The sequence below is a fragment of the Sturnus vulgaris genome, chromosome 5, assembly GCF_052056855.1.
Source record: "Sturnus vulgaris isolate bStuVul1 chromosome 5, bStuVul1.hap1, whole genome shotgun sequence".
NCBI lineage: Eukaryota > Metazoa > Chordata > Aves > Passeriformes > Sturnidae > Sturnus > Sturnus vulgaris.
The window spans coordinates 52,660,112-52,683,449 of NC_142247.1; the positions used below are offsets into that span (position 1 = coordinate 52,660,112).

At 36.7% G+C, this 23,338-nt stretch overlaps 1 protein-coding gene across 6 annotated transcripts in view; it reads left to right on the forward strand.

The window, feature by feature from the left end:
* The window catches only part of PTPRZ1 (protein tyrosine phosphatase receptor type Z1), a 133,369-nt gene extending 112,357 nt beyond the window's left edge, over positions 1–21,012 (forward strand). For 2 of the 6 annotated variants that reach the window (XM_088165708.1, XM_088165709.1), the window contains exons 14-31: positions 380–471; positions 3,812–3,897; positions 6,161–6,181; positions 6,344–6,440; positions 7,861–7,943; positions 8,664–8,798; positions 10,097–10,231; positions 11,215–11,378; positions 12,083–12,166; positions 13,624–13,759; positions 14,714–14,860; positions 15,471–15,564; positions 15,813–15,886; positions 16,868–16,996; positions 18,139–18,285; positions 18,602–18,744; positions 19,333–19,468; positions 19,970–21,012. In XM_088165708.1, coding sequence (XP_088021834.1) covers positions 380–471; positions 3,812–3,897; positions 6,161–6,181; positions 6,344–6,440; positions 7,861–7,943; positions 8,664–8,798; positions 10,097–10,231; positions 11,215–11,378; positions 12,083–12,166; positions 13,624–13,759; positions 14,714–14,860; positions 15,471–15,564; positions 15,813–15,886; positions 16,868–16,996; positions 18,139–18,285; positions 18,602–18,744; positions 19,333–19,468; positions 19,970–20,110 — 2,044 coding nt within the window. In that variant the 3' untranslated portion in view covers positions 20,111–21,012. The remainder of the gene's footprint in view (positions 1–379; positions 472–3,811; positions 3,898–6,160; positions 6,182–6,343; positions 6,441–7,860; positions 7,944–8,663; positions 8,799–10,096; positions 10,232–11,214; positions 11,379–12,082; positions 12,167–13,623; positions 13,760–14,713; positions 14,861–15,470; positions 15,565–15,812; positions 15,887–16,867; positions 16,997–18,138; positions 18,286–18,601; positions 18,745–19,332; positions 19,469–19,969) is intronic. The other 4 variants (XM_088165710.1, XM_088165712.1, XM_088165711.1 and 1 more) reach the window with 2 other exon arrangements.
* The last annotated feature ends 2,326 nt before the right edge of the window (positions 21,013–23,338 follow it).

Consider the following 23,338-nt stretch of genomic DNA (forward strand, 5'->3'; position numbering starts at 1 on the left):
TTTTTTGTACGTGGAGTTGTGCAGCATCTACAGTAGCTCCTGATGCAGTTTCTCTTTCAGCTGTCATTATGTCTGATGTGTACTCTATCTTCTGCCTCTGGTATAAGTAAAGATGCATGAACTATGTATTATGCTGAGGTAATGTAGTATCTTCACGTTATGTGCATAATTTGGTGTTGTGCTGGGGGAATATTTATATTGTAGCAGTAGTATTTGACACTCCATGAAAACTGGTTTCCATAACAATGATTTTTCTTTCTTACTCAATAATGCCAGAATTCCAAATCCTCTCAGATAATGTTTTGGTGGGGTTTTGTTGGTTTCTTTTTCCTTCCCTTTTTTTTTTTTTCAATATTTTTGTATTTTTATTCCTCTCTAGGAAATGTTTCCAGACCGCTCATTTTTATTTAGAAGATAATACATCCCCTAGAGTGATTTCTGCTCCCCCAGCTCCAGTCTTCCCAGTCTCAGGTATTTCTGGCAACTGTTGTGTGGATTGGTGTTAACTGTTGGAAGATGCTACTTTACATATGTCAATATGAATTCTTCATATACTATAACATCTGTAAAACAGAGATTTGCAACTTCTTGTACAAATCTGTGTAAACAGGTACACTTGATATGGGCAGACTTGTGTTATTAATAGTCTCTTCTGTAGGTAATGCAAAAGAGAAATATATTCAGCTTACAGAGTTGGCTCAAGGTTAGTCTGTGCTTTGTAAGCCATTTTAAGTGTAGCCTCATTAGAGTGGCTGCTCATGTAGCCATCTGAGCTACACTAAAATCTGAGCTCTAGGGGACTACACCAGCAACTTACTCTGTTGTATTTCTGCCTTTAATTGGATTTGTCACCTGTGTATAGAACATGTCCTATTCTTTTTAGCAGCAGGATGAGGATGTGCCTCATATGTCTGCATTTCACTTGTAATTACAGCATGTTCTTGTACTTACATATTTTACTAGCAGAGTTACTACGGTAAAGTTAACTGAACCTCTCATGAAAATAATACAGAAGTTCAGAATATTATTAGCATCTTCTGATTCTATATCCACGATATTTCTTTGGAGACACTGTTTCCTTTCTTTCCTCAAAGTGTATCAGAGGAGTGTGTGCCACCTTTCAGCTTTTTCAGTGTAGAGTGAAAAAGATTAATTTCATTCATCTATTTAAACTAAAAATAGATTAATTCCAAAGCAGATCCTAATCCACATTCTCACCTATGAGACAAGGTTGTCTTGTTCCACAAGTAATGTTTTTGCAAATTGTGTATTATACAAGGAGATGGATTTGCGTGGAATGACTAAAGGAAGAAAATCAGCCTTTTTGTGAATAACTATTAAACACATTTAATTAAATAAATCCCAAACATTGGGCTTCCATTGTAACTGAATTGTAGACATCTTCAAATGCATCTTGTATGGATTGCCGCTGTTAATAGATGCATAATCTTTTACTAAATGGTTAAAAATCAGATCTATGGCTTGATTTCAGAAAGCATGAATATATAAGAATGACAAGCGGCAATCATTATAGAAAATCTCTGCTTTAACTCTCCATCATTAACTATATTGCACCACAACTGTATAATTTTCTTACAATTTTTCCTAACCAGGTCACCTCAGGGGGAAAGTGTTTTCCTGTGTCATTATTTCACTTACAGTTATTCTGATGCCTAAAATTCTTGTTTGAAGATAGAGGTTTGCCTTCTGAAATTATAAATATTAATTATTAATTTAAATCTTAATTATTAATTAATTATATTAATTATATTAATTATTCTGAAGTGATAAATATTAAAGAGAAATTTTTTTCTAAGTGACTGAAGATACACAAAATATTTTAAGGAAAAAGCTGAAAGCATTGAGGAAATAGTTTTATTTTGCATGCAACGGATGTCAAGTGAAGAGTTAATGTGTTTTCTCTTGCACAAGTGTTTTGGCAATGTAATTTTACAATTGTATCTAATTACAATATAATACTAGAAAAGAGTGTAAGGCAGGAAGAGTGTTTTCCAGCTGCTAAGTTTAATTCTTATGGCTGTGACCAAAAGCACACTCCACAGATCTCATTATGTATTAAGTTTTCCTTCCATAGAATTATATAAAGTTCTCTTTCCTTTCATTGGCAGAGATAGGAGATCTGCAGTTATTCACAGAAAATGCCATGGCTCTTCACAGCGCAATTCAAAGACGAATTCAAATAGTAATGAATTACAGGGTAGGATTCAGATCCACTATCAAACTCTTTTTAAGTAGTTTGAAGTGATTCTGTCATCCAGATATAAAATACATTCCTAGGTTCAGAAGTGGTTGAACAGGGGGATTTCCACAGCCAAGGAAACAAAATCCAAGATCTATTTCTACATTATTGTAATCACTCTGGGTCATTTACCTTCTCTTCTGGTTTTTGTGTTTTCATATCATTAGGATAAACACTTCATGCTAGGTTTCATCTCGAAAGTGTGAAGATTGTGTTACACATTTGTTCAGCTTTTCTTAGGCTTTACTGGATAAATTCACTTTTTGTATTCAGATCCAGTCATATAAGTGGAAGACCAGATGGATCTTAGTACAAACCAACAAATTCTTGGTAACTGAAAGCTAAAATTATTAGGTGGGCTAAATACTGAACATCTGTTGATGTGAATAATAGGTCCTCATTCAATGTTTCTGACGTTTCATTCACAAATGAAATGGCGATGAAATTACAGATTGTGAAATAAACATATTTTAAACCATGAAATGCTTTAAAAAACCCCAACAAAATTATTCTTCATAACCAAAATTAAGTGAAATAATGTCATCCTTTAGCAGATAATTAGAAAAGAGATGACTTTGTTTACACAGCGTATTTGTCGTAAAGAGAAGATTAAAAGTCCCAAAGGTTTTTGATGTGGTTCCTGATGCATATTTTACACAAGTAGGTTTTTTGTATTGTTTGTCTAAAGTAAAATGGAGATGTTACATTAATCACATTTATTCTTCAAGAGTGTAGATTTTTTCTTTGTGGGTAGCCAAAAAGTCTTAAACATAAATCTTTAATTTAAACCTTGAAGTATGAAGCCTGATGTGGAAATCTGTGGTCAGTACTGCCATGATCAGACATAAGATTATTATCAATAGGTTATCATAGAATCACAAGGAGAGCTGGGAGAAAATTTTGTATAGAAGGTAGTCACTAATGCAGTAAAAGACAAAAATTAATTCCTGTTTCTTTTGGACACCAATGCAAACACGCAGCTGTCAGTTAATGTGAAAATACTGGCACAATGCTGCTTTAATTTAGTAGGCTTGGGACTATGTGGCTCATCCATATACTGGATCCAAGTTCCAGTGCAACACTAATCAGCGTGGAGCACCCAGACAACTCTGCCTAATCACTCCTACTGTATCAGTATTATTCAGAGCTCTGCTCTCTCCTTTTGAACATCTTGTAGGAAAGAGCTAAAATCCTCCTGTATCTCCTTGACTTCACTGGGAATTTTGTGCTTTCTTCTACTTACAGACAAGCTCAGTATCTTGCAGAATCAGCACCTTCATTTGGGGGGCTTACAGACAGAGCAAGACCTAGGAAGGCATTTTCATTATCTTCTTTCCAAATAACTTAGAAATGTACAAGTGTTAGGTAATTATTTTAGAAATGTTAATGGCGTCAAAGAATGTTGTATTTTTTGGGGAGTTGCATATCCAAAGTTCATGCCAAGAATTTTATTTCAGGGTGTTATATGGATTGCCTACATATGAACTTCATTATATGTTACTGGCTTTTCATGCTACATAAATATATTTTTTGTCTTTTCCCACCCCTAAGATGATGTTGGAGCAATTCCAATAAAGCATTTTCCCAAACATGTTGCAGATTTACATGCAAGTAATGGTTTTTCTGAAGAATTTGAGGTATGGCTCTATGATGTCATATTTTTATTAGCACGTACCAATAATGTTAAGTTTAGATGCCTGCAAACAAAAATTGGGGCATTAGATTTTGACTTGAGCACCAATTTCATGAATGCATGCAAATGTGAGTGCTTTGAGCCCAGTATAGAGTTTATGCATAAGGCCTAGCAAGATTCCCAATAGCTAACAATGGGACTGGTTATTATTGTGATAAAATGCTGAATAACTGTGTGAATAAACTGTGCAAAGGTAGTGCAATGTATGGGTTTGTCAGATACAGTAATAGATTTAAAGCTTGTCAAATACTAATGACAATTGAATTTTGCAGAAACTACCCACATTTGCTTGTTCCATTTACAGAGAAAATAAAATTGAAGTAATAATGAGTACACGTGGCAAGACTTCTGATTAACAGGGGAGCTAATGTAGTCTTCATATGTGGTAGTAAAAGTTTTACAGTTCCTTTCCTAAAATATGTGGTCTATAAGAGGTATTTCAAAATGTTGAAATGTATGCTCTAATCATATAATGTTACTATCATCATAGGTAACTAATGATCTTCATTGTTTTTCACACTCATGTATTGCAATCAATTAAATAAGAATATGTTCTAATTTAATTCACATAAACATTAAAACCCCAAATACTGTAATTAAAGCTGTGCCATTAGCAATTTTTACAAGAGATTTCTAATAAAATCAGTCTATTGGGGTGGAAACAAGTATTTTAACAGATCTATATTAATTTAAAATACAATTGTAGTATCCCTGTTGCAAAAACAATAATGAAAGTAAAAATTCAGAGTTTTGCATCTTTAGGTTTTGTTTTTGTTTCCCCGGCCAGTATTGTGATCTAGTGGATCAAAAATTCCACATCCTTCATATAACTTTATTCATCAGCATTTCTTCTTCAGTTCATTTAACATTCAGAATATCCATTTACCTGTGGGATCAAGTTTGTAAATACTTGTGAATGTCCAGTACATATTCATATATATTACACGTGTATATGCACCGATGGAACTGGACTCCAGCTTGATTAGCTATTAAATAAGAGCAGATGCTGAAAAGACTGCATGTAAATACAATGGATACAAAGTTCTTTTACCATTAGTGAGTACAGCAATACAGAAATCAGATTGTTCATTCTAAATTGATATTTTCCTACAATTTCAGTTTTCCTAAATTGGAGCAATGATCTAAAGACCAAGTATAGTGCATGTCACTGAACTACAGCAGTAGCATCTGAAATATTTCATGCTGGTCTTAAATATTACTTAACAAAAAAAATCAGTGTCCTCATCATTTCTTGGAGATCTTTTTTTGCTTTATGGACTACCCTGGAAACAGTGTTAAGTTCTTTTCTCTACTGATAGAGAAATTAGAAGCATGGGAAAAACTGAAAAATACTAATTGTCTTTGCATAATTAGCATATATTTGAAGAGTACAAGGGTGGTTCGGATTTTTGGGGGGGAAGGGCAGCAAGTTTTTTTAATATTACTACAAAAGAATTCATTTAAAATCTAATTTTTAAACTGACAACCACTTTTCATATATAAGTAGATTAAGGTGATTGACATTAAAATTAATTATAAAGGGTGTTGGGAAACATTAGTACTTTTAGTGATGGCAATGTATTTGCTATTTAAAATTGTGGAACTTATAAATGCTTGAGTTTCCTGCCAGCTAAAATAATCAATAAAATGAATTAATTTTGAGAGTCTTACAGGCTTTGTGCCTGTCTTGTCAAGTCTGTCTCTCTCTTTATAGAATTGTGAAACCGCTGTGAAACCGCTGGCAGCCTGAGTGAGGGCTGTAACTCTATGTTTCCCCAGAGTGCTGTGAGAACTGCACACAGTCCTGCTTCAGTGGAGGTTTTGCAGCTGAATGTAAAGAGAGCAAAAGCATTCCCCAGAGAAACTAATGCATTTATAAGAACATAAAAAAATTCCAGTGAACTGTTAAATATATAGATAATCTGGCTAAAGTCTGTGATGTTGCTCATATGTACAAGCTTTCATTGGCCTAATATCTAACATTAAAGATCAAGATAGGAAAAGAAATGCCAGCATTTTAACTGGGAAAATTACCTCGTTTCCTTTAGGAGTTATGTCAAAATATTCAGTTTTGTTATTATGGATATATTGCATGACCATAACTGTTTTCCATATAGTGATCGTAATTTATATAAACACTTATCCATTTGTTCTGTGCTGTGGAATTTGATTTTTTTTTACTTTTTTTGCATTCATTCCCTCATTAGACACTGAAAGAGTTTTATCAGGTAAGGAATTATTTCACTGCATTATTTTTTAGCAATGAAGTAGTTGTAAAATATCATAGATAATTGGGTATAAGGTTGTGGTTCTTTTCATGCTTGCTTACTATATTTAAAGACATTTTATGTATCTTAATAATTACTAAAGTGTGACTTTTTTTTTTTCAGGAAATCCAGAGCTGTACTGTAGATCTAGGTATTACATCAGACACCTCTAATCACCCTGAGAACAAGAATAAGAATCGATACATAAACATTGTGGCTTGTAAGTAAAGGCATCACTTGTTTTGGGTGAGAAAAAATTATAAACAAGTATAGATTTATATATTGTTAGCAGGAGCAAAAATATTTCTACATTGAAACCTCCAGTTACTGTTCAGTAAAGTGCTCCTTGGAGAGGAGTTAGCATCAGATTTCACATTTCTTCAAGTTAATCCTCTGATATTCTACTGCTTTGGTGAGCGTGTGTTAGCAACATATATTTGTGTCTTCTGCAATGACCCAAAGGGAGTTGGGAGATTTCATTATAATGCCATTAGAAAGCCAAAGAAGCTTTGATTGTCAAAATTAATCCATCTTTGATTTAGAATAATGATGATTTATTGTCTCTATGAGCTTCAAAATCCTTGGATATATTTACTTTCATATATAAACATAAGTGTTCTGGTTTTATGTTGTATTATGCCTGGCAACAACGTAATACAGCAGCTTCATTAGCCAGTACACTTGTTTTCCCGTTGCATCACTCCTCCAGATTTTTCTTCTCTGAAACACATCTATTCAGTTTTATTCATCTCTATTAAGCTTTTGCCTCTGTGTTTTCGATCATTTGGTGGCTCAATACTTTTTTTTAAACTCTCTATAGCGTGTCAACTTTGTTCTGATTACAAGAAAGCTCTAAATTAAACACATCTTCAGCATTCAGTGTCACTAAAGCTTAAAAAAAAAGCTGGCAGAGTCAGCTGTCTGGCAGAAGACAATGTAAACCAGCAACAAAAAATGTCAATCCCCCTCGCTAAAGATGTCTCTAAAGGGACAAAAACTCAGGGATTTTCCTCTGCCACTGTGTTTGTACCTGATCATACAAAAGGTGTTAGCCCAGGGGTTTTATTAAAGAGCAGTGCAGAGGCAGCTTAGAGCAGCTAAAGTAGCAAGAATTGTCCTCTATAAGTGACTCAAGTGTAGTTCTTACAATCAGTGCAGGCTACAGAACACTTCAGCTCACCCTGATGCAGTCACTGCTGACTCTTCAGATGACCAGCATTTTCAAAGTCCCATTGCTTTCCAGAGTCCACTCTTCTAACTTGGAATTAAAGTTCCTCAACACTGGTGCCTACTGTCATTTTGAGACATCCCATTGAGCAGACTTGGCTGTCAGGAAACAGACCTACGGAAGACACCTTTAATATCAGCAGCTAGAGGCCTCAGGGGAAGTATGTCACAGTGGCTAAAATGACCCCAGGTGCTGCTGTTCAGGCCACTAGATTCTGAATCCCTTCCAACTTTGGATTCATTTCTTTATTATTCTGCCAATTCGAATTTTTAATCTAATTCATACCTAAAAGAATATTTGCATTTGTTACTGCATTTGCCTTATATATTGTAAAAATACATTTCATTATTTTTATGAGAAAGGATAGAATTCTTACCAAAAATTGCTTATTTTCTCTCTTGTTTTACTGCAGATGATCATACTAGGGTTAAGTTAGCACAGCTTGCTGAAAAGGATGGAAAACTGACTGATTACATTAATGCCAACTACGTCGATGTAAGTGCCTTTTTCAATCCATTAGCCTATGGTTCTGTCAGCCTTTTCTGTAAAAAAATTATGTATGGAGATTAATAGATTTAATTCAAAAAAAGTATCACAATATTACAGATTCTGTTAAAAAACTTTTTTGGTCTAAGTTAGGCCTACAAAGTTAAAGCAAAGGTAAAATGCCAATTCTTTCTTGAATCCATCTTGATATTGTAGCAGCTGCAGTTAAATGAGGGGCATTTTTAAAGAAAGAAATGTCCTGTCACATCTGAGTCATTTTAGAAGTATATCTCGTCTGAATGGTTAATTCTCCCATCTGAGATAATCTCATGAGAGAAAGATGCCATTTGGCTCAGAGCCTCACCAAGATACCATTACCAGTTTTCATAACATAATTACTTACATGTGAATGATCATGATTCATTTTTTAAACCACATTTGCAACACATGTATGTGTCTCACAATTACTATTGTGTCAATGTTCTGCCTAAATACTGGCATTTGAACATACATATCCTATTTGTTGGAATGATAAACAGGCAACAGTTGTATTCATATGTCATCTGATACCACGAGGTTTCTGCAATTTTGATAGTTAAAAATTCAAAAGCACTTAAAAGCTTTTCAGAGTTTTTAAAAATAAATACATAAAATGTCATGTACACCTCCAAATTCCTTTTGCTCATGAACAGAGATTTGACAAGTGTCATTTCTTATATATCAATTTAGGGTTACAACAAGCCAAAAGCCTACATTGCAGCTCAAGGGCCACTAAAATCAACAGCAGAAGATTTCTGGAGAATGATATGGGAACATAACGTGGAAGTTATTGTGATGATAACTAATCTCATTGAGAAAGGAAGGGTATGAGTATCATTGTTGTCCATTTTTTTATTTCTCTGATGTTGGTAGATCTACCTATAGTAAACTCCTGTCTTTCCTTTTTAAAATCTGGTTTAGTCAATTATTGAGCAAAAAGCAATAGTTTTTTGTAGTTACTTGTACCTGGATTGGCTACAGAAGCATCCTGTTGAGGATTTGTAGCATAAAACTAAAGAAAATATTAAATAAATCTTGAAAATACCATATTCTAACCACAAAAAAAAATCTTATACTGAAAAAACGACTTCTTATATATAATATGAGTGAACAGACTGTGGGTCACATGCCACATTCTGCTACCAATCTGCTTATGGCTTTGCTTGCCATCATGCACTTTGTCAGGGTTGCCTTGGACCCCAGAAAGGAGAACATAGTTCAAGTGAACTTCTCTGGATATTCACTGTCTGCTCCCTGTTAGCATTCCATGGTACAGTTCCTTTCTTACTACATGACTAGACACACATCTGTGCAGTGAGACAAAATTAGGTCAAATCTCATCACAGGGTGTGTGTTTTTCCGATTATGTGATGGGATTATACCTGTACCCTGGGGTCACATGAGGACACATTGCATCACACTTGCCACACTGGCAGCAATGCCTAAAATGAATCTACATCCTATCATACAACCTATAAAGCATCTCTCAGATGATACAGACAACATTTGCAGATGAGGGCTGCACTGGGAATACCACTTCACTTGTAATACCATGCTATAAACAGGCACTCTTCTAATACTCTTGTAGAAGGCTATATGACCACCCAACTAAAAGGCTGGATGTATCACAGCTCTCTCCTGTATATTTGAGCCATACACAGGCTCACTCTTACCCTCACTACCAGATACAAATGTACTCTGCCCATATTAAAAACTAATCAGAAGCCACATACAACTCTACTGACTTGTATATATTCCTATTTTCCTGTAGATCATGTTATTTTCTTTAGTTTGTAGAGTGTCTATGGAATAGAAAATTCCACAATATTAGGCCCTTTTAACTCTGATAGTGTGATTTAAACCCCTTTTTTGAGTTTTCCAGGTAAAGAGTATTTGTGCACTGCTAATGAGCATTTTTTTGCACAGCACAAAATAATTGTCATCTCTTCTCCTGCACAGAATATCATGTCTGTTATAAACTGGGTATATTGACAGTTCCGATACAGTTTTGTGCTTTAATCTGCTCTAAATTTGAACATTTCAGCTTACTAGCTTGACATTTTAAGGGGTTTTCTGTCCATTTATAGAGACATTTTCTAACAAAGAAAATTTCTTTCTAACAGAGAAAATGTGACCAGTACTGGCCTGACGAAGGTAGTGAAGAATATGGGAACTTCTTGGTTACTCAGAAGAACGTTCATGTACTTGCCTATTACACTGTGAGGAATTTTACTCTTAGAAACACCAAGATCAAAAAGGTTTGTGGCATCCTAAAAACACAAGTAGGCAAAAGCAAGTGTTAAAAGATGCTCAGAATAATTTTAAGGCAGTTGACAACTCTTTTCTTCTATATATGTAAAGCCTAATCCTATAGATCTCATCCAGCCAAGATGCTTCTCAACTTCAGTTAATTTGACCAGATGAACAAACTCAGAAAACTGTAGGACCATCAGGGAAAGAACAGTGATCACATTGGAGAGCTGATGTGAGCTTTGCCTTCATGGATAGCAGGACGATACCTTTTCAGAAAGAGAGCAACTTGAAAAAAATGTGGTATGAGTTAAGTTATCCACCTCAGCTCTCCATTTTCCTTTTTAAAGACAGGTGAATGCACACTTTGTTTTATTGTAACCAGAACCAGCATGATCTCAGCTCAGCAGGGTGATGTTAGTTCCTTTGAGGAGAATTCTGAAAACTTAATTTATTCCAGCCATAGAAATGTTTGAGACATCTAGCCTCTCGCCCTTCCTACATAAATAATACATAACGTTCAGCATTTACAATCAATTAATTGATTCTGCCTATTTTAGGAACCAATCTTTGAATGAGATGACCTGCTTTCAGAAGGCATCCCTGCCTCTGAATGGCCATGGAGGAAGGGAGCCTAGAAACGCAGCCTACACAAGGCTACTTACCTTGTAGATCACTAAAGCAGGGCAAGATGAATCCTACTCTTTCTGTTCACTCAACAGAGGAGCAGAGTGGCAGGGAAGAGCTGGTGACTCTTGAGAGCAGCTGCAACTTATTACCCTCCAGTGCCCTTAATGTTTCTCTGTGGCTTTCTGAGACAGTGTCAGGTCATTTTTCCACTCAGTGGGCAAGCTGGTGAGACGGAAGCACTGGTCCTTCCCCTTCTCTTTGAAGGCTGGAATATTCAGAGACAGATGGCATGTTTTGAACTAAATAGGGATAGTACTGGAGATGTGGGCTGCTTACATGTGGATTTTCTTTTTTGTTGCAGGGCTCCCAGAAAGGGAGGTCTAGTGGACGTGTAGTGACTCAGTACCATTATACCCAGTGGCCTGACATGGGTGTTCCAGAATACACACTGCCTGTTCTCACCTTCGTGCGGAAGGCATCACATGCGAAGCACCACGCTGTTGGGCCTGTTGTGGTTCATTGCAGGTGTGGTTTTTAGTGCTGTAAGGTTCACTCCACTTTTGTTTTGCAGAAAATAATAATGTTTCAGTGGTGGGTTAAGCAAAATTTTACTCTTGCATTTAACGATTCCTGATGGAGTAAGATTAACTTCTTAGCTGATATTCTTATCTGATATTTCTCTTCTTCATAAGCCCAACTAATCAATTGCGCCACTTCTGCAAATCTGGCACTATGTTATTTTTATTTTTTTTGCTAAACTGCTTCCACTTTTATCTTTTTATTCACATTTCTGTACTGCTATCTTGAATGGTATGAACTTACCAGATACATGTGTGGGCACAATTGTTTCATTTCTGCAAATATATTGTTAGGATGCTTTTGGATCACGCTTTCTTTGGTGCACGGATACTCTGTAATCCTAAGAGGAGCTCTATGCACAAGAGAAGACTCACTCTCTTCCTGGCTGAACTACAACTCTGCTGTTCTTAACATTCTCTGGGTTCTAGCAATCATTTGCAATGCAGGAGAGTTCTGGGGAGTGGTTGAGGATGGTTGAGGTCTGCATGTGCCGCAGTGTGCAGGCAGGTGTTCTGTCAGTGCTCACTAAAACTGGCAGCTCAGGGAAAATTGGTTAAAAAGGGCTTGTAGAGCCTGGAATGACTTCACAATGCCCATGAAGGACCAGGTTATTGTAAAATATATAAGCAGGTTCTGGTTTTCCACTGTAGTACCTCACCTTTGATGGAACATTTGGAAAGAGAACCTCCTCATGAATTCTGTCCTTCTGGAGCTGACTCTGAGAAAGCCAACAGGTAAAGTCACCTCACAAATGCTGCAAATGAAGATATTTTATTTGTGGGATGATCTAATCTGACATCTGTTTTTAGCTCGGAAAATGAAAATTCCATATTGTCCAGTTGTTCTGCTACTATTTACATCTTGCCTGTTCTTGAGAAATTCAAAATGTCAAGTCTGAGATTGCTGAGATATCAGCAATACATTAGGAGTCAATAAAATTGAGTTTTTGAAAAGTGAACAGTGGTAAGTTGTGTGGCTTCAGTCAGACTTCTTTGGGTTATAGGTATGACTCACCTCTGGCAGTTTCGTATGGTTTTTAGCTAGCCTGACCACATGCACTATGGAATTTCAAAGGAATCATCTCGTGCCTGAAATATAAATTTTATTTATATTTACAGGCTATATGGAAGACAAATGAAGAGATTAATGGAACTTATTTTAGCTATTTTTATTTGGCACTTTTCATGTTTTGTCTTTCATAACAAGTACAGATGGTGTCTGGTAATCTTCGTACTTCTTTGTGTCTAATAGGTATTAAAAACCTGGACCTTTGAGTTTCATATCATACTTATTTAGACAGTTTATTACAGCATTCTGAGCTCACTCTACCTGGGCTCTGTGCCCCCTCTGTGGCAGAAATGAGATGACTGAATTAGCATGTATGTACTGAGCTGGATCTGCCCATAGGGGACCATGCAGACCCAGCACAGTGCTGCTCTCAAGTTACGTGTACAGTATACATGATGTTCCTTCATATATTAGAGGGGAAATGCAATGTCTGATTAGATAGCAAAAACTGAACTCTTGACGTTGTACTTCCTACCCAGATATTTTATAAAAGGAAAATATTTTCTCTAATTTTATGATACAGATGGGTTTATACTACATTAATCAGAGTTCATAACAGGAATGAGTTGATTAACGCTGTCTTCTCCATTTTCTATTTTAAAAAAGGTTTTCAAAAATTGCTTGCCATATTAATTTTGTCTAAAGAGCACTAAGCTTTTTTCTTTTACAGATATATTCTGAACAGTTCTGCCATTTCCTGGGGTTTATTTTTGAAATCTCCTGTACTGTAGTGGGTTGCATAATGCAACTTTTGCTTTAAAGTGGGGTTTTAACATAGAAGAATTTGAACACATTAACTGTGCCCACCTTTTCTAGATATACTTGGCAAAGTATCCTAGGGAATATCAGAAGAATGAAAATTGCAGACTTGCAGGAAATCCCTTAGTTCTATTTCAGCCAATAGTTTAAGAATCATTTGAGAAAATTATCTTTTCTTGCACAAAGAAAAATATTATTATCAGCCTTGAACCTTTAGCAAAGTGTATCATACAATAAATTCATTTGTAGAGGGAAATCTTCCGTATGCAGCAGTTTGTTAAAAAAGCTATGTGTATGGTGCAGTTCTTTCCATTAGTGTTTTACTTCAGGCTCAAGACTACTACTTTTTTTTTTTGTTTTATAGTGCTGGTGTTGGAAGGACAGGCACATACATAGTGTTAGACAGCATGCTGCAGCAAATTCAACATGAAGGGACAGTGAACATATTTGGATTCTTAAAACACATACGTACCCAAAGGAACTACTTGGTGCAGACTGAGGTAAGAATAAAATATAAATATCATGAGACTATTACAAACTTTCTGTTTGCAGGAGGAGAGATAATGCAATCCTCTTTTTGGCACCACCAGACAGACAGAAACCAGTTGCCAGACTGGATTTTCCCTTTTGCTTCCCTTGGTTTTATAGAGACATCCTTCTAGGCATGCTTAGAGAAGCGCATTAGAAATTACCTTTCCTTGGGCTGTTGTCCGTTTATTAAGGAGAACTCAGAAGGAAGCCTGTATAAATCATGCTTCCCACAGCAGTGCTTTCTTGGCAGGACTTTGTGTTTTTGTCATGGAGCTTTTTGAGGAAGCATCATTGTCAGGCATTCAGATCTTCAATGAATCTCATCAGTTTATATTAGGCAATAAAATATGTGAAAAAAGCTGTTTCAGACAGAAAATTAAATATAGATGCTTTAAACTGAAGATTATATATAGAATATTGAAAGACCAAGAGAAAAAAATAAGGGCAACAGCAGGGCATTTGAAAGCCTATTTCAGGTTTCAAGAACAGGGAGTTAGATTCCCCTGTGCCTTTCAAGAGAAAGAAAATGTTAATCAACAGTTAGGGTGCTTATTCCAAAGGATGTGAAAGAGAAAATAGAGTATAGCAGTAGGAACTACGGGTAGGACTGGCTTGAAAAGTTGGCTCAAGGCTGTGCTTGCATTTTTGCCTCTATTCTGTTAACATGAGAGATCATAGGTAATGAGGATTTGGTATTATATCATACATATATATGTGTGTGTATGTATTGCAAGTGTAATTGTCAATTGTGCCTGTAATGTGTGTACCGTCATTGCAGAGGGACAGCCTTCACTGCAGAGGATCACATTTGAGAAAAACTCTGTGAAAAAATACTGACCACATCAGAAGTGGTAGCTTAACCAGAGGTGTCCAGGGGAATCTGAAAATCATGAGAGCTCAGATGTTTGGTTGTGTTTTCCTAGGAGCAATATATCTTCATTCATGATGCACTGGTTGAAGCAATACTCAGCAAAGAAACAGAAGTCCTTGAGACTCACATTCATGCCTATGTTAATGCTCTCTTGATACCTGGACCAACAGGAAAGACCAGACTGGAGAAACAGTTCAAGGTGAGCTCTCTGAGATAGCAGTGTGAAAATCTTTACGTTTGTAAACCTGAATGACTTAAAAGTAGGTATATCAACTCAACTTTCATCAGCTTTCTCTACCTAAAATTTAACTGCTGAGTCTAAATTAAGATTAAATTTGTCAAATGAATGCAGTCAGTTGGGACAGAAACAAGGAATCCACCCAAAAGATCCAGAAAAAGAGATCATGAGAAATAGGACAGTAAGTAGATTTTGGAAAATTTAACTACATGTCTTTGCAGGAAGATCTCAAAGGTAAAACTGCAGTCTGGAAAGATACCATTGTGGCGGATATGTCATGAGCTATATTGATCAATCAGTGTACTCCTCTCAGGGTACAGCACTGGCTAGATGACAGACTTCACCTTCAAAGATATGATTATTAATCTAGGGTTCAAGAATAATTTGAACTGCTAAGAACAGTGAAGAAAAAATATTCTGGTGACTTACTGAGTAGTTTAGACAGATAACTAGATAGCTAAAATTAAGAGAGACAGCATACCTGCAATATATGGAGCCTTCTGTTCAATGCAGCTTATGTAGGATTGGCTTTTCTACAATTACCTGACCTTTTTTAACTTCATTGTTTCAGTTACTGAGCCAGTCTAACACACAGCAGTGTGATTATTCAACTGCACTCAAACAATGTAACAGAGAAAAGAACCGAACCTCATCTATCATTCCTGGTAAGCTTGTCCAAATCCTCAACAAGAAATGAAGACACCTGCATTAGTTTGGAGCGATGTTCTGTAGCGTATATATAGAGAAGAAGTGAATTAAGAATTACACATAGAAAAGCAAAATAGATGGCTGGATAGCACTTTATTCCAATTGATGTAGCCCAGTATTATCATTACTGTGAGATGTGAGATAATTACTATAATTTTATATGAGTAATTGCAACATACTTGTGAATTCATAACTTTTTTTACAGTGGAAAGATCTAGAGTGGGTATCTCATCACTATCTGGTGAAGGCACGGACTACATCAATGCTTCCTATATTATGGTAAGTTGGTTAATAGATTGGTGAAAAACAATGAACAGCTGTTTTCAGAGCTGCCATTTGGCTGATTTAGGGTGGCACAATCCTGATTTTGAAAGCTCCTTTCTTCTGCTATTCACTCTGCCTGAAAGAGTTACTTCCCCCAGGAAGTACTATTACCATTATCACTGGTTTTAAGTTTGGTTAAGTGCATTGCATTTTAACCATCTGTAGAAACAGAAATTACATCATAGTTTTGAAAACTGGTAAAGCTAAATGTTTATGGAAAGATCTTTTGAGATGAACTAGATGTCTAAATGTGTTAACTAAAAAGTTAGTTTTTAATGGCAGTATTGTGGTTTGTCTTCCTACCTCTTCATCTCACAGTGCTTTTGCAACTGGCATAGCCTAAGATACTGTAGTTCATCAGCTTTCCATTATCTTTTTGCTCTCTGGGTTTTCTTCAACACTTCCCCCCTTCAGTAACTGAGAGGGAAGAGTAAATACTTCCTGGACATTCAGGAAAGAGATGGCAAAGCTCTGTGCAGTGGTATGTGTACATGATCTTTTAGGTGCATTACTGCATAGGAACTCTCTTTCATGGTAAGATATTAATCTATCTGTACAAATTAAGAAACTGCCTGGGATTTTTGCAGATCTTTCAGGTATTCTTTTATTTGGTCAGGTAGTCATCTCCTCTGGAATTATGGATCATTTACTTTTATTCTGGGTTGGCTGTTTGAGTCTCCTCTGATCGCTTTTGTCTTTTTTTTAAATCAATTTTTTTAAAGTCTCAAAAATTGTATCAATGTAATTGAATTTATTCTTTTCATATGGAAAATATTTCAGTGGAAGTTTTATATTTTTCTAATATTTACAGGAAGCCAAAAAAGGAACAAGTATGCAATGTATTTTCTAGGTTCTCGCTCTGTCCACTAGAAGTCTCCTTTAAGTGTTAATGCTTGGGCAGCAATTCTGAATCTGTCAATTGTATTTTTTTTGCAGGGTTATTATCAAAGTAATGAATTCATTATTACTCAGCATCCCTTACTACATACTATAAAGGATTTCTGGAGAATGATATGGGATCATAATGCCCAGTTAATAGTCATGCTTCCTGATAGCCAGAATATGGTGAGTTCCGTGGCCGATTGTTATGATTGTTATGTATGAATTTTATTAATATTACCAATTTGAAATATGAAGGATATGAGAAAATATCTTGAATTCTGCAAAAAAACAGTTAAAAATTAATAATATTAAGCTGAATGTAAAATGCCCAATTAATTTATCAGAAATCTAGAAATCCTTGTCTGGGCAGATTGTGGCTGGAATGAAAACATACTGAATCAGTTCTGTACAATTTATACAAGGAAGCAAACAGCAGAAGTAACCATTATGCAAGGTTAGTTTTTGCTACATGACTTCTTATTTGTAATCTGGCTTCTTAGCCATTCTAAGATAAGGGCAGAAGTGTGAGGTTGCTTCTCTCATGACAGCATCTGGTGGGACCTTGGCAGGGCCAGGACCACCAGTGGCCGAACATTCCTCACATATAAAAGAAACCTGTGGGGAGTACAAGTGGCCAGGAGCACTATCAGAATGGTGGGCACACAGGGCATGGGGCAGCAGTTCCTGCAGGAGGTTGTGCAGGAAGGGCACTGAAGCCCTGCCAGCTTGACCAGGCACCAGTGGTATCCACCCAGCACACAGCTATGGCCTCTCTGAGCTCTGCATCCACCACATCTGCAGTCCACCCCACTGTCCCTGAAACACACATAGCTGGCAGACAGGACACATGACAGGGAGGATTCCCTATCCATCTGACCATTTTGGTTATTCCAACAATTATGGGATTTTCTTTAAAAAAAAGTCTCTTCATTTCTATTGACAGAAAGGATGCTCCCATTAACTTTTTCCTGCACTTCCAGATAATCCCAAGACCACACATACATTAGAACACACCAGCTAAATCTAACTTATGACCAAGGGCTATGCACTGCACAGCACAGCCTGAAGGCCGGGCTAGATGTGTGGCATGATTCTGCACTACAGGTTCATAGCTATGTAGGTCCAGAGAGTATCTTCTGGTCAGGATCACTACAGAGGTGTTTGGAAACCATCACTTTGCCATTGTAATCCCACTCCAAATTTATTTTTTCAATTTAGATGACTGGATTGATTATATATGTGACACATTATTATGTTGGATTTTGTATTTTAAGAGCTTAATGTTACTTATTTTATGACCCAGTTTTTGTTTTTATTTTCTGGAGGCTGAAGATGAATTTGTGTACTGGCCAAACAAAGATGAGCCTATAAACTGTGAGAGTTTCAAAGTCACTATGATTGCTGAAGACCACAAGTGTCTGTCTAATGAAGAGAAGCTCATAATACAAGACTTCATTTTAGAAGCTACACAGGTAACACTGTCATAAACATATAACTCAGGACTTAATTTTTTAAAGGTAATGCCCACATTTTGTTACATTTTTGATGGTAAATGACCGATAACAGTCCATGCCCTTGAAACATCCATGGAGGGAGTAACGTCTATAGGGTAATATGATCACATGGGGAATAGGGTAGTCCAGCCTCCACAGCAGTGGGGTTCTGCATCTGGAGGCTGGAGCTGGAAAAGGTGAAGGAAAAGAATAAAGAAAGTCAATCTTTTACAAAATAGATTTATGGGTTTGTTTGTTTGTTTGTTTGTTTGTTTGTTTGTTTTTAATTATTTAGGATGACTATGTACTTGAAGTGAGGCATTTTCAGTGTCCAAAATGGCCAAATCCTGATAGTCCCATTAGTAAAACTTTTGAACTGATCAGCATCATCAAAGAGGAAGCTTCCAACCATGATGGGCCCATGATAGTACATGATGAGTAAGAACTGTACTTTTCTGTTTGCTTTAATGTTTTTCTGTAAAACCATCCTTTCATTGGGCAAACCTGCTGAAATAAGGCACAAAGTCTGCACTTAACAGTAATGGTGATGTTTCTGTTCCAGCTGCATCAACAAGAGAAACATTTTTATTTTATCATACTTCATTTCAGTTTTATCATTTTGATACTCTAGATGGTTTTCAGGTGGGTCACTAGAAGGGAAGTCAGATAAGACTTCATTGCCTTTTACTGAAAGAATTAACAGTCTAAATGAGGCACCATACCCTTCTCCAGCTGTTCAATAATGAGAAAAAGTAACAAAATGTTCAAAGGACAGAAGGACCCAAAGCCTTCAGCATTTGGTTAGTAGAGGATTGTACAGAAATAACTCTATGAAGGTGCTGTGAAAGTTATTTTAAGCCAGTGCTGGGCAGAACTGTTTCAGATATTGTAAACAGCACATGACAGAAATTAATCTTACCAGTTTTCCCCAGAATTTGTATTTTCTCCAGCTATAAACCTGACCCAGTTTCTACAGTTTTGAGGGGTTTTTTTGTTGTTTTTATTGTTTTGTTTTACTTTACAAAGGCATGGAGGGGTGACAGCAGGCACTTTCTGTGCATTAACGACTCTGATGCATCAACTGGAAAATGAGAATTCAGTGGATGTTTACCATGTAGCAAAGATGATAAATCTGATGAGGCCTGGAATCTTTACAGACATTGTAAGTAATAAGTAAAATGTGCACTTTTTTCCCTATGTGTGACATTATTAGCATGCTTAGATCTTAGGGCAACATCACTGAACTATTTGCATCTTAGTTTCTGCATGAATTAATCAAAACTCTTCCAGTCTTCCAGAGGTGTTGTAGAAAAAGAAATCTTCCTGAAAAGAATTCAGATGATGAAAAAAAAAGAAAAAAGCCAACAGACAAACAGTAACTCTAATTCTATCCCCAAATTTGCAATTGATTTTAACAAGGATCAGATTCAGCATATAGTAATTCTTTTAAAATACAGTTTTCTCCCCTACCTTTACTGCGTTCCCGAATGTTACCCTTTACGTTGTGATCAGGGGGAGCCATTAGTGAGAAAATAATAAAGCTGCTAAGTAACACAGTAAATACTGGAGACTGTCACATCAGCCGTTAATTAATTTTGAGCAACAGTGTCACAAGATAACTATTTCTGCCAACACCCTGAGTGTATCCTCTTTTCTTCTCCAGGAACAGTACCAGTTTCTGTACAAAGCTATTCTCAGCCTTGTCAGCACAAGACAAGAAGAAAACCCTTCAGCATCCATGGACAGTAATGGCTCAGCTTTACCTGATGGAAATGCAGCTGAAAGTTTAGAATCCTTAGTTTAATTAGCACATCAAATCAAATGTGCACATCACTGCATCACACCAATCACACCTGGAGTTTACCATTTTCAGTTTTATACTTTGGGTGGGGAGAATCTGTCCAATCAGTATATGTATAATCAGACCCCAACCATTGCTCAAACCATTTCTCAAACCATTGCTCAAAGTCATTTCTGTTATATACGACTTTACTGTGGAACTTTTATCATTAACAATGTGTGCCTTTTCTTGAAAGATTTCTTGTAATACATTGTTACATCTGGACTAACTTGATTGACTTTTAAAGTGTTTCTAATAATCGAATTGTGGTATGTTTTTTTCAGTATTACTTTTTTTGATTTATCTGGCTTTACTTTTAACTTAAAATTACCATATTTATAGATTTTAGGGAATCCTCAATTACAAACGTCATGGGTTTAGTATTTGGTTTATTTGCTGTATTTATAACAATTTAAATTTGGTAGAAATGCAACTTTTAATATAGTAGGCTGTAAATAAAATACCGTTCTACATAACATTCAACATTTTAAGACTTCAGTTAGACATTTAGAATAGTAATCTGATAGTTACTGTAAATACTGCTACTTCTGTAGTGATCCATGGACCAAATTTATATTTATAATTGTAGATTTTTATATTTTACTACAGAGTCAGTTTTCTAGTTCTGTGTAATTGCCTTGTTAAAATGATGTAGTCAGTATGTTTTTACTTTAACGAAGTCTTCTGATATATAATTGTGCATCTTAAGCAATCTACCTTCATATAACTGCATGTGATTTTAACTTTTTGTGGGAACTAGAAATCTTTTGTTTTGAAATGAAAACTTTTTATGAGACTAACACTGTACTTGGCATTGTTAAATTGTTTTTACCCTGGTATTGCAAAAATAAATATAAATATTCCAATCTCTGCTTAGCAGTCTTCCATATAAACAGTCTGCAGTGTCATGCAGAAGAGCTTTTACCTGCAAGAGCAAGGACTTAAGGCTGATCTGCAGACAGTTGCTCTTCCTAGGGAATCCACGAGTTCAGGAGACATTTATAGAAAACTATGTTTTTAAATCTGTGTTCCTACCCATACCTCTAGTGTCCCACATCTCCCAGTCTGGTTGCCTGCGTGTTAATGGGCTGTCCCAGGTGTCCCAATCGCCTTGGCTGAACCTCTCCCAAGACATCTCTGTGCAGGCTTGGCTGCGGGTCATTCATTCAGCACCTGAGCTCTTTGCTGCCTCTTTTGGCAAGGCAACAGCCAAACTTTGGGAAGCAATAAAAGCAAGCAGGCTCTCCAAGCACAAAAGCAAAATGTTTCAAATTGGCCTCAATCATTTTCTGTAACTTTCAGAACTGGTGAGAAACGATACTGATTGTACTGAAGGTTGCAACACCGAGGAGCTGGAGGAGCCTGAAGAAGAGTAAAATCTTTGTTTAAAACTAGCATGGGCAGCAAGACCAACTATTTTCTCACTTTATATAGGATATACAGTTGCTATGTAGAAATATTGAGAGCAGAAATACTGTTCTGGAGTAGAATGCACAGAAAATAATGGACCCTATCTGAGATGTAAATTAAGCAGGGGAAAGGACAGGCCTGATACGAGCTTGGAGATTTTACTTGACTGATTCCTAGAGTAGGCATGTGTAAGGGAGCTCATTGTGTCAGCAGACAGATCTAGACCCCCTCAGCAGAGTGTGATTGAGGATTGGTGGGAGCTGCAACAAAGCCAAAATAAATTTTGATTTAGATGAATCTAAACAGCAGAAACTTTAAAGAATCCTCATACTATTGGTACATGAAATGAGCGTGAAGGTCCTAGACAAGGAGACAGACCAGCACAGAATGTCAAAATAGCTAGCAGTGAGGGAGATATTTTCATGCTCTTACCCTCTTTTATTACAAGAAAAAAGATCATATAAACAAAACAATGTATCACCAAATCATAGGAATTGTGTAAGGTTGGAAGGGACCACTGAAGGTCACTGAGACCATGTAACATAGGGGGGTTTACAAAACTGTGTTAAAGTATTAGTATGCTTGAATTCTCTTTGACCTTTGACCACTCCTCTTTATAGCCACAGCGATGCAGTCCGAGAGGTTTTAGAGTGGTTGAATCCATTTGACTCAGGACTCTGAAGGTTTCCCTTTCCCCATTCACCAGAGCTGCATGCAGGATGATTCCCCTGTCAGCCCAATGGCCCTGTGCAGGTCAGCCAGGGAACGTGCAATGCACATGTTCCACAGAGAGACACGTGCTTACACACACACACAGGATGGTAGAAATAGGATTCATAATATAGAGAACAGGACTAGGACTAAAGAAGGAGGCAGGACAGAAGGCCATTGTCAGACACAAGGTGTGAATGGGTGAAGGTACTGGCCAGCAGCCAGCACATACACATGCAAGCACCTTTTACCCCTTTTCTCTCCTGGTTCCTGTGCTTATTATGTCCTTGTTCCCCTTAGTGCCTCTGTTTCTCCAACCTTGTCTATATCTTTGAAGGTAAAAAAAGTTGTTACCTTAGCTTTGCTACCCTGTACCCAAATGTGCAACCTCAGATGCTGCCGTTTAGGTCATCTCGCCACAATGGTGTTATGAAGTTCCCTGGTATTTCTTACCTCACAAGCTTTTCTTTCCAAAAGGTATACACCAGAGCTTGGCCTTCCCTCATATAACTTCCCCTGAACTGCCTGTGTAGCACCACCAGACTTTATGGTACACTTCCTAACTCCTGTCAGCTGCTCATTCTTGCTCTCTCCAGCAAGTTTCTCAGGATCTGTACAGGCAGCTCAGCCTTGGGCCAGGGGTGCCTGCCACGTGCCTGCAGATACAAGTATTCATCTCTTTAGTTCAAAGCTATAATAAGTTCATTAAATAATTCAGAGGGAATCTACTTTTCTGGGCTAAAAAATCTTTATTCAGGTTTTTTGTTGTTGTTTTTATTTTGGGGGGTTTTTTGGTTTTTTTTAATCCTGTGGTCCTTGACATGGTTGCCTATTTGGTAATGCTGAAGTTCAGGAAGAACAGGACTAAGACAGGACTCCTAAGTGCAAGCAAACATGCAATGTATCCCAAGTGGATAAATGCTTTCGAGGAATAGGATCTAGAAGTATTTTAAATTGCAGAGTCTGGGGATTGACAGGAGTTAAAAATGTACAGGTGCATTGCACCAAATGATGCATGTTTTTGTAAGAATTACATACACAAATTTTTCACAGTGTTCAGGCAAAAATGGG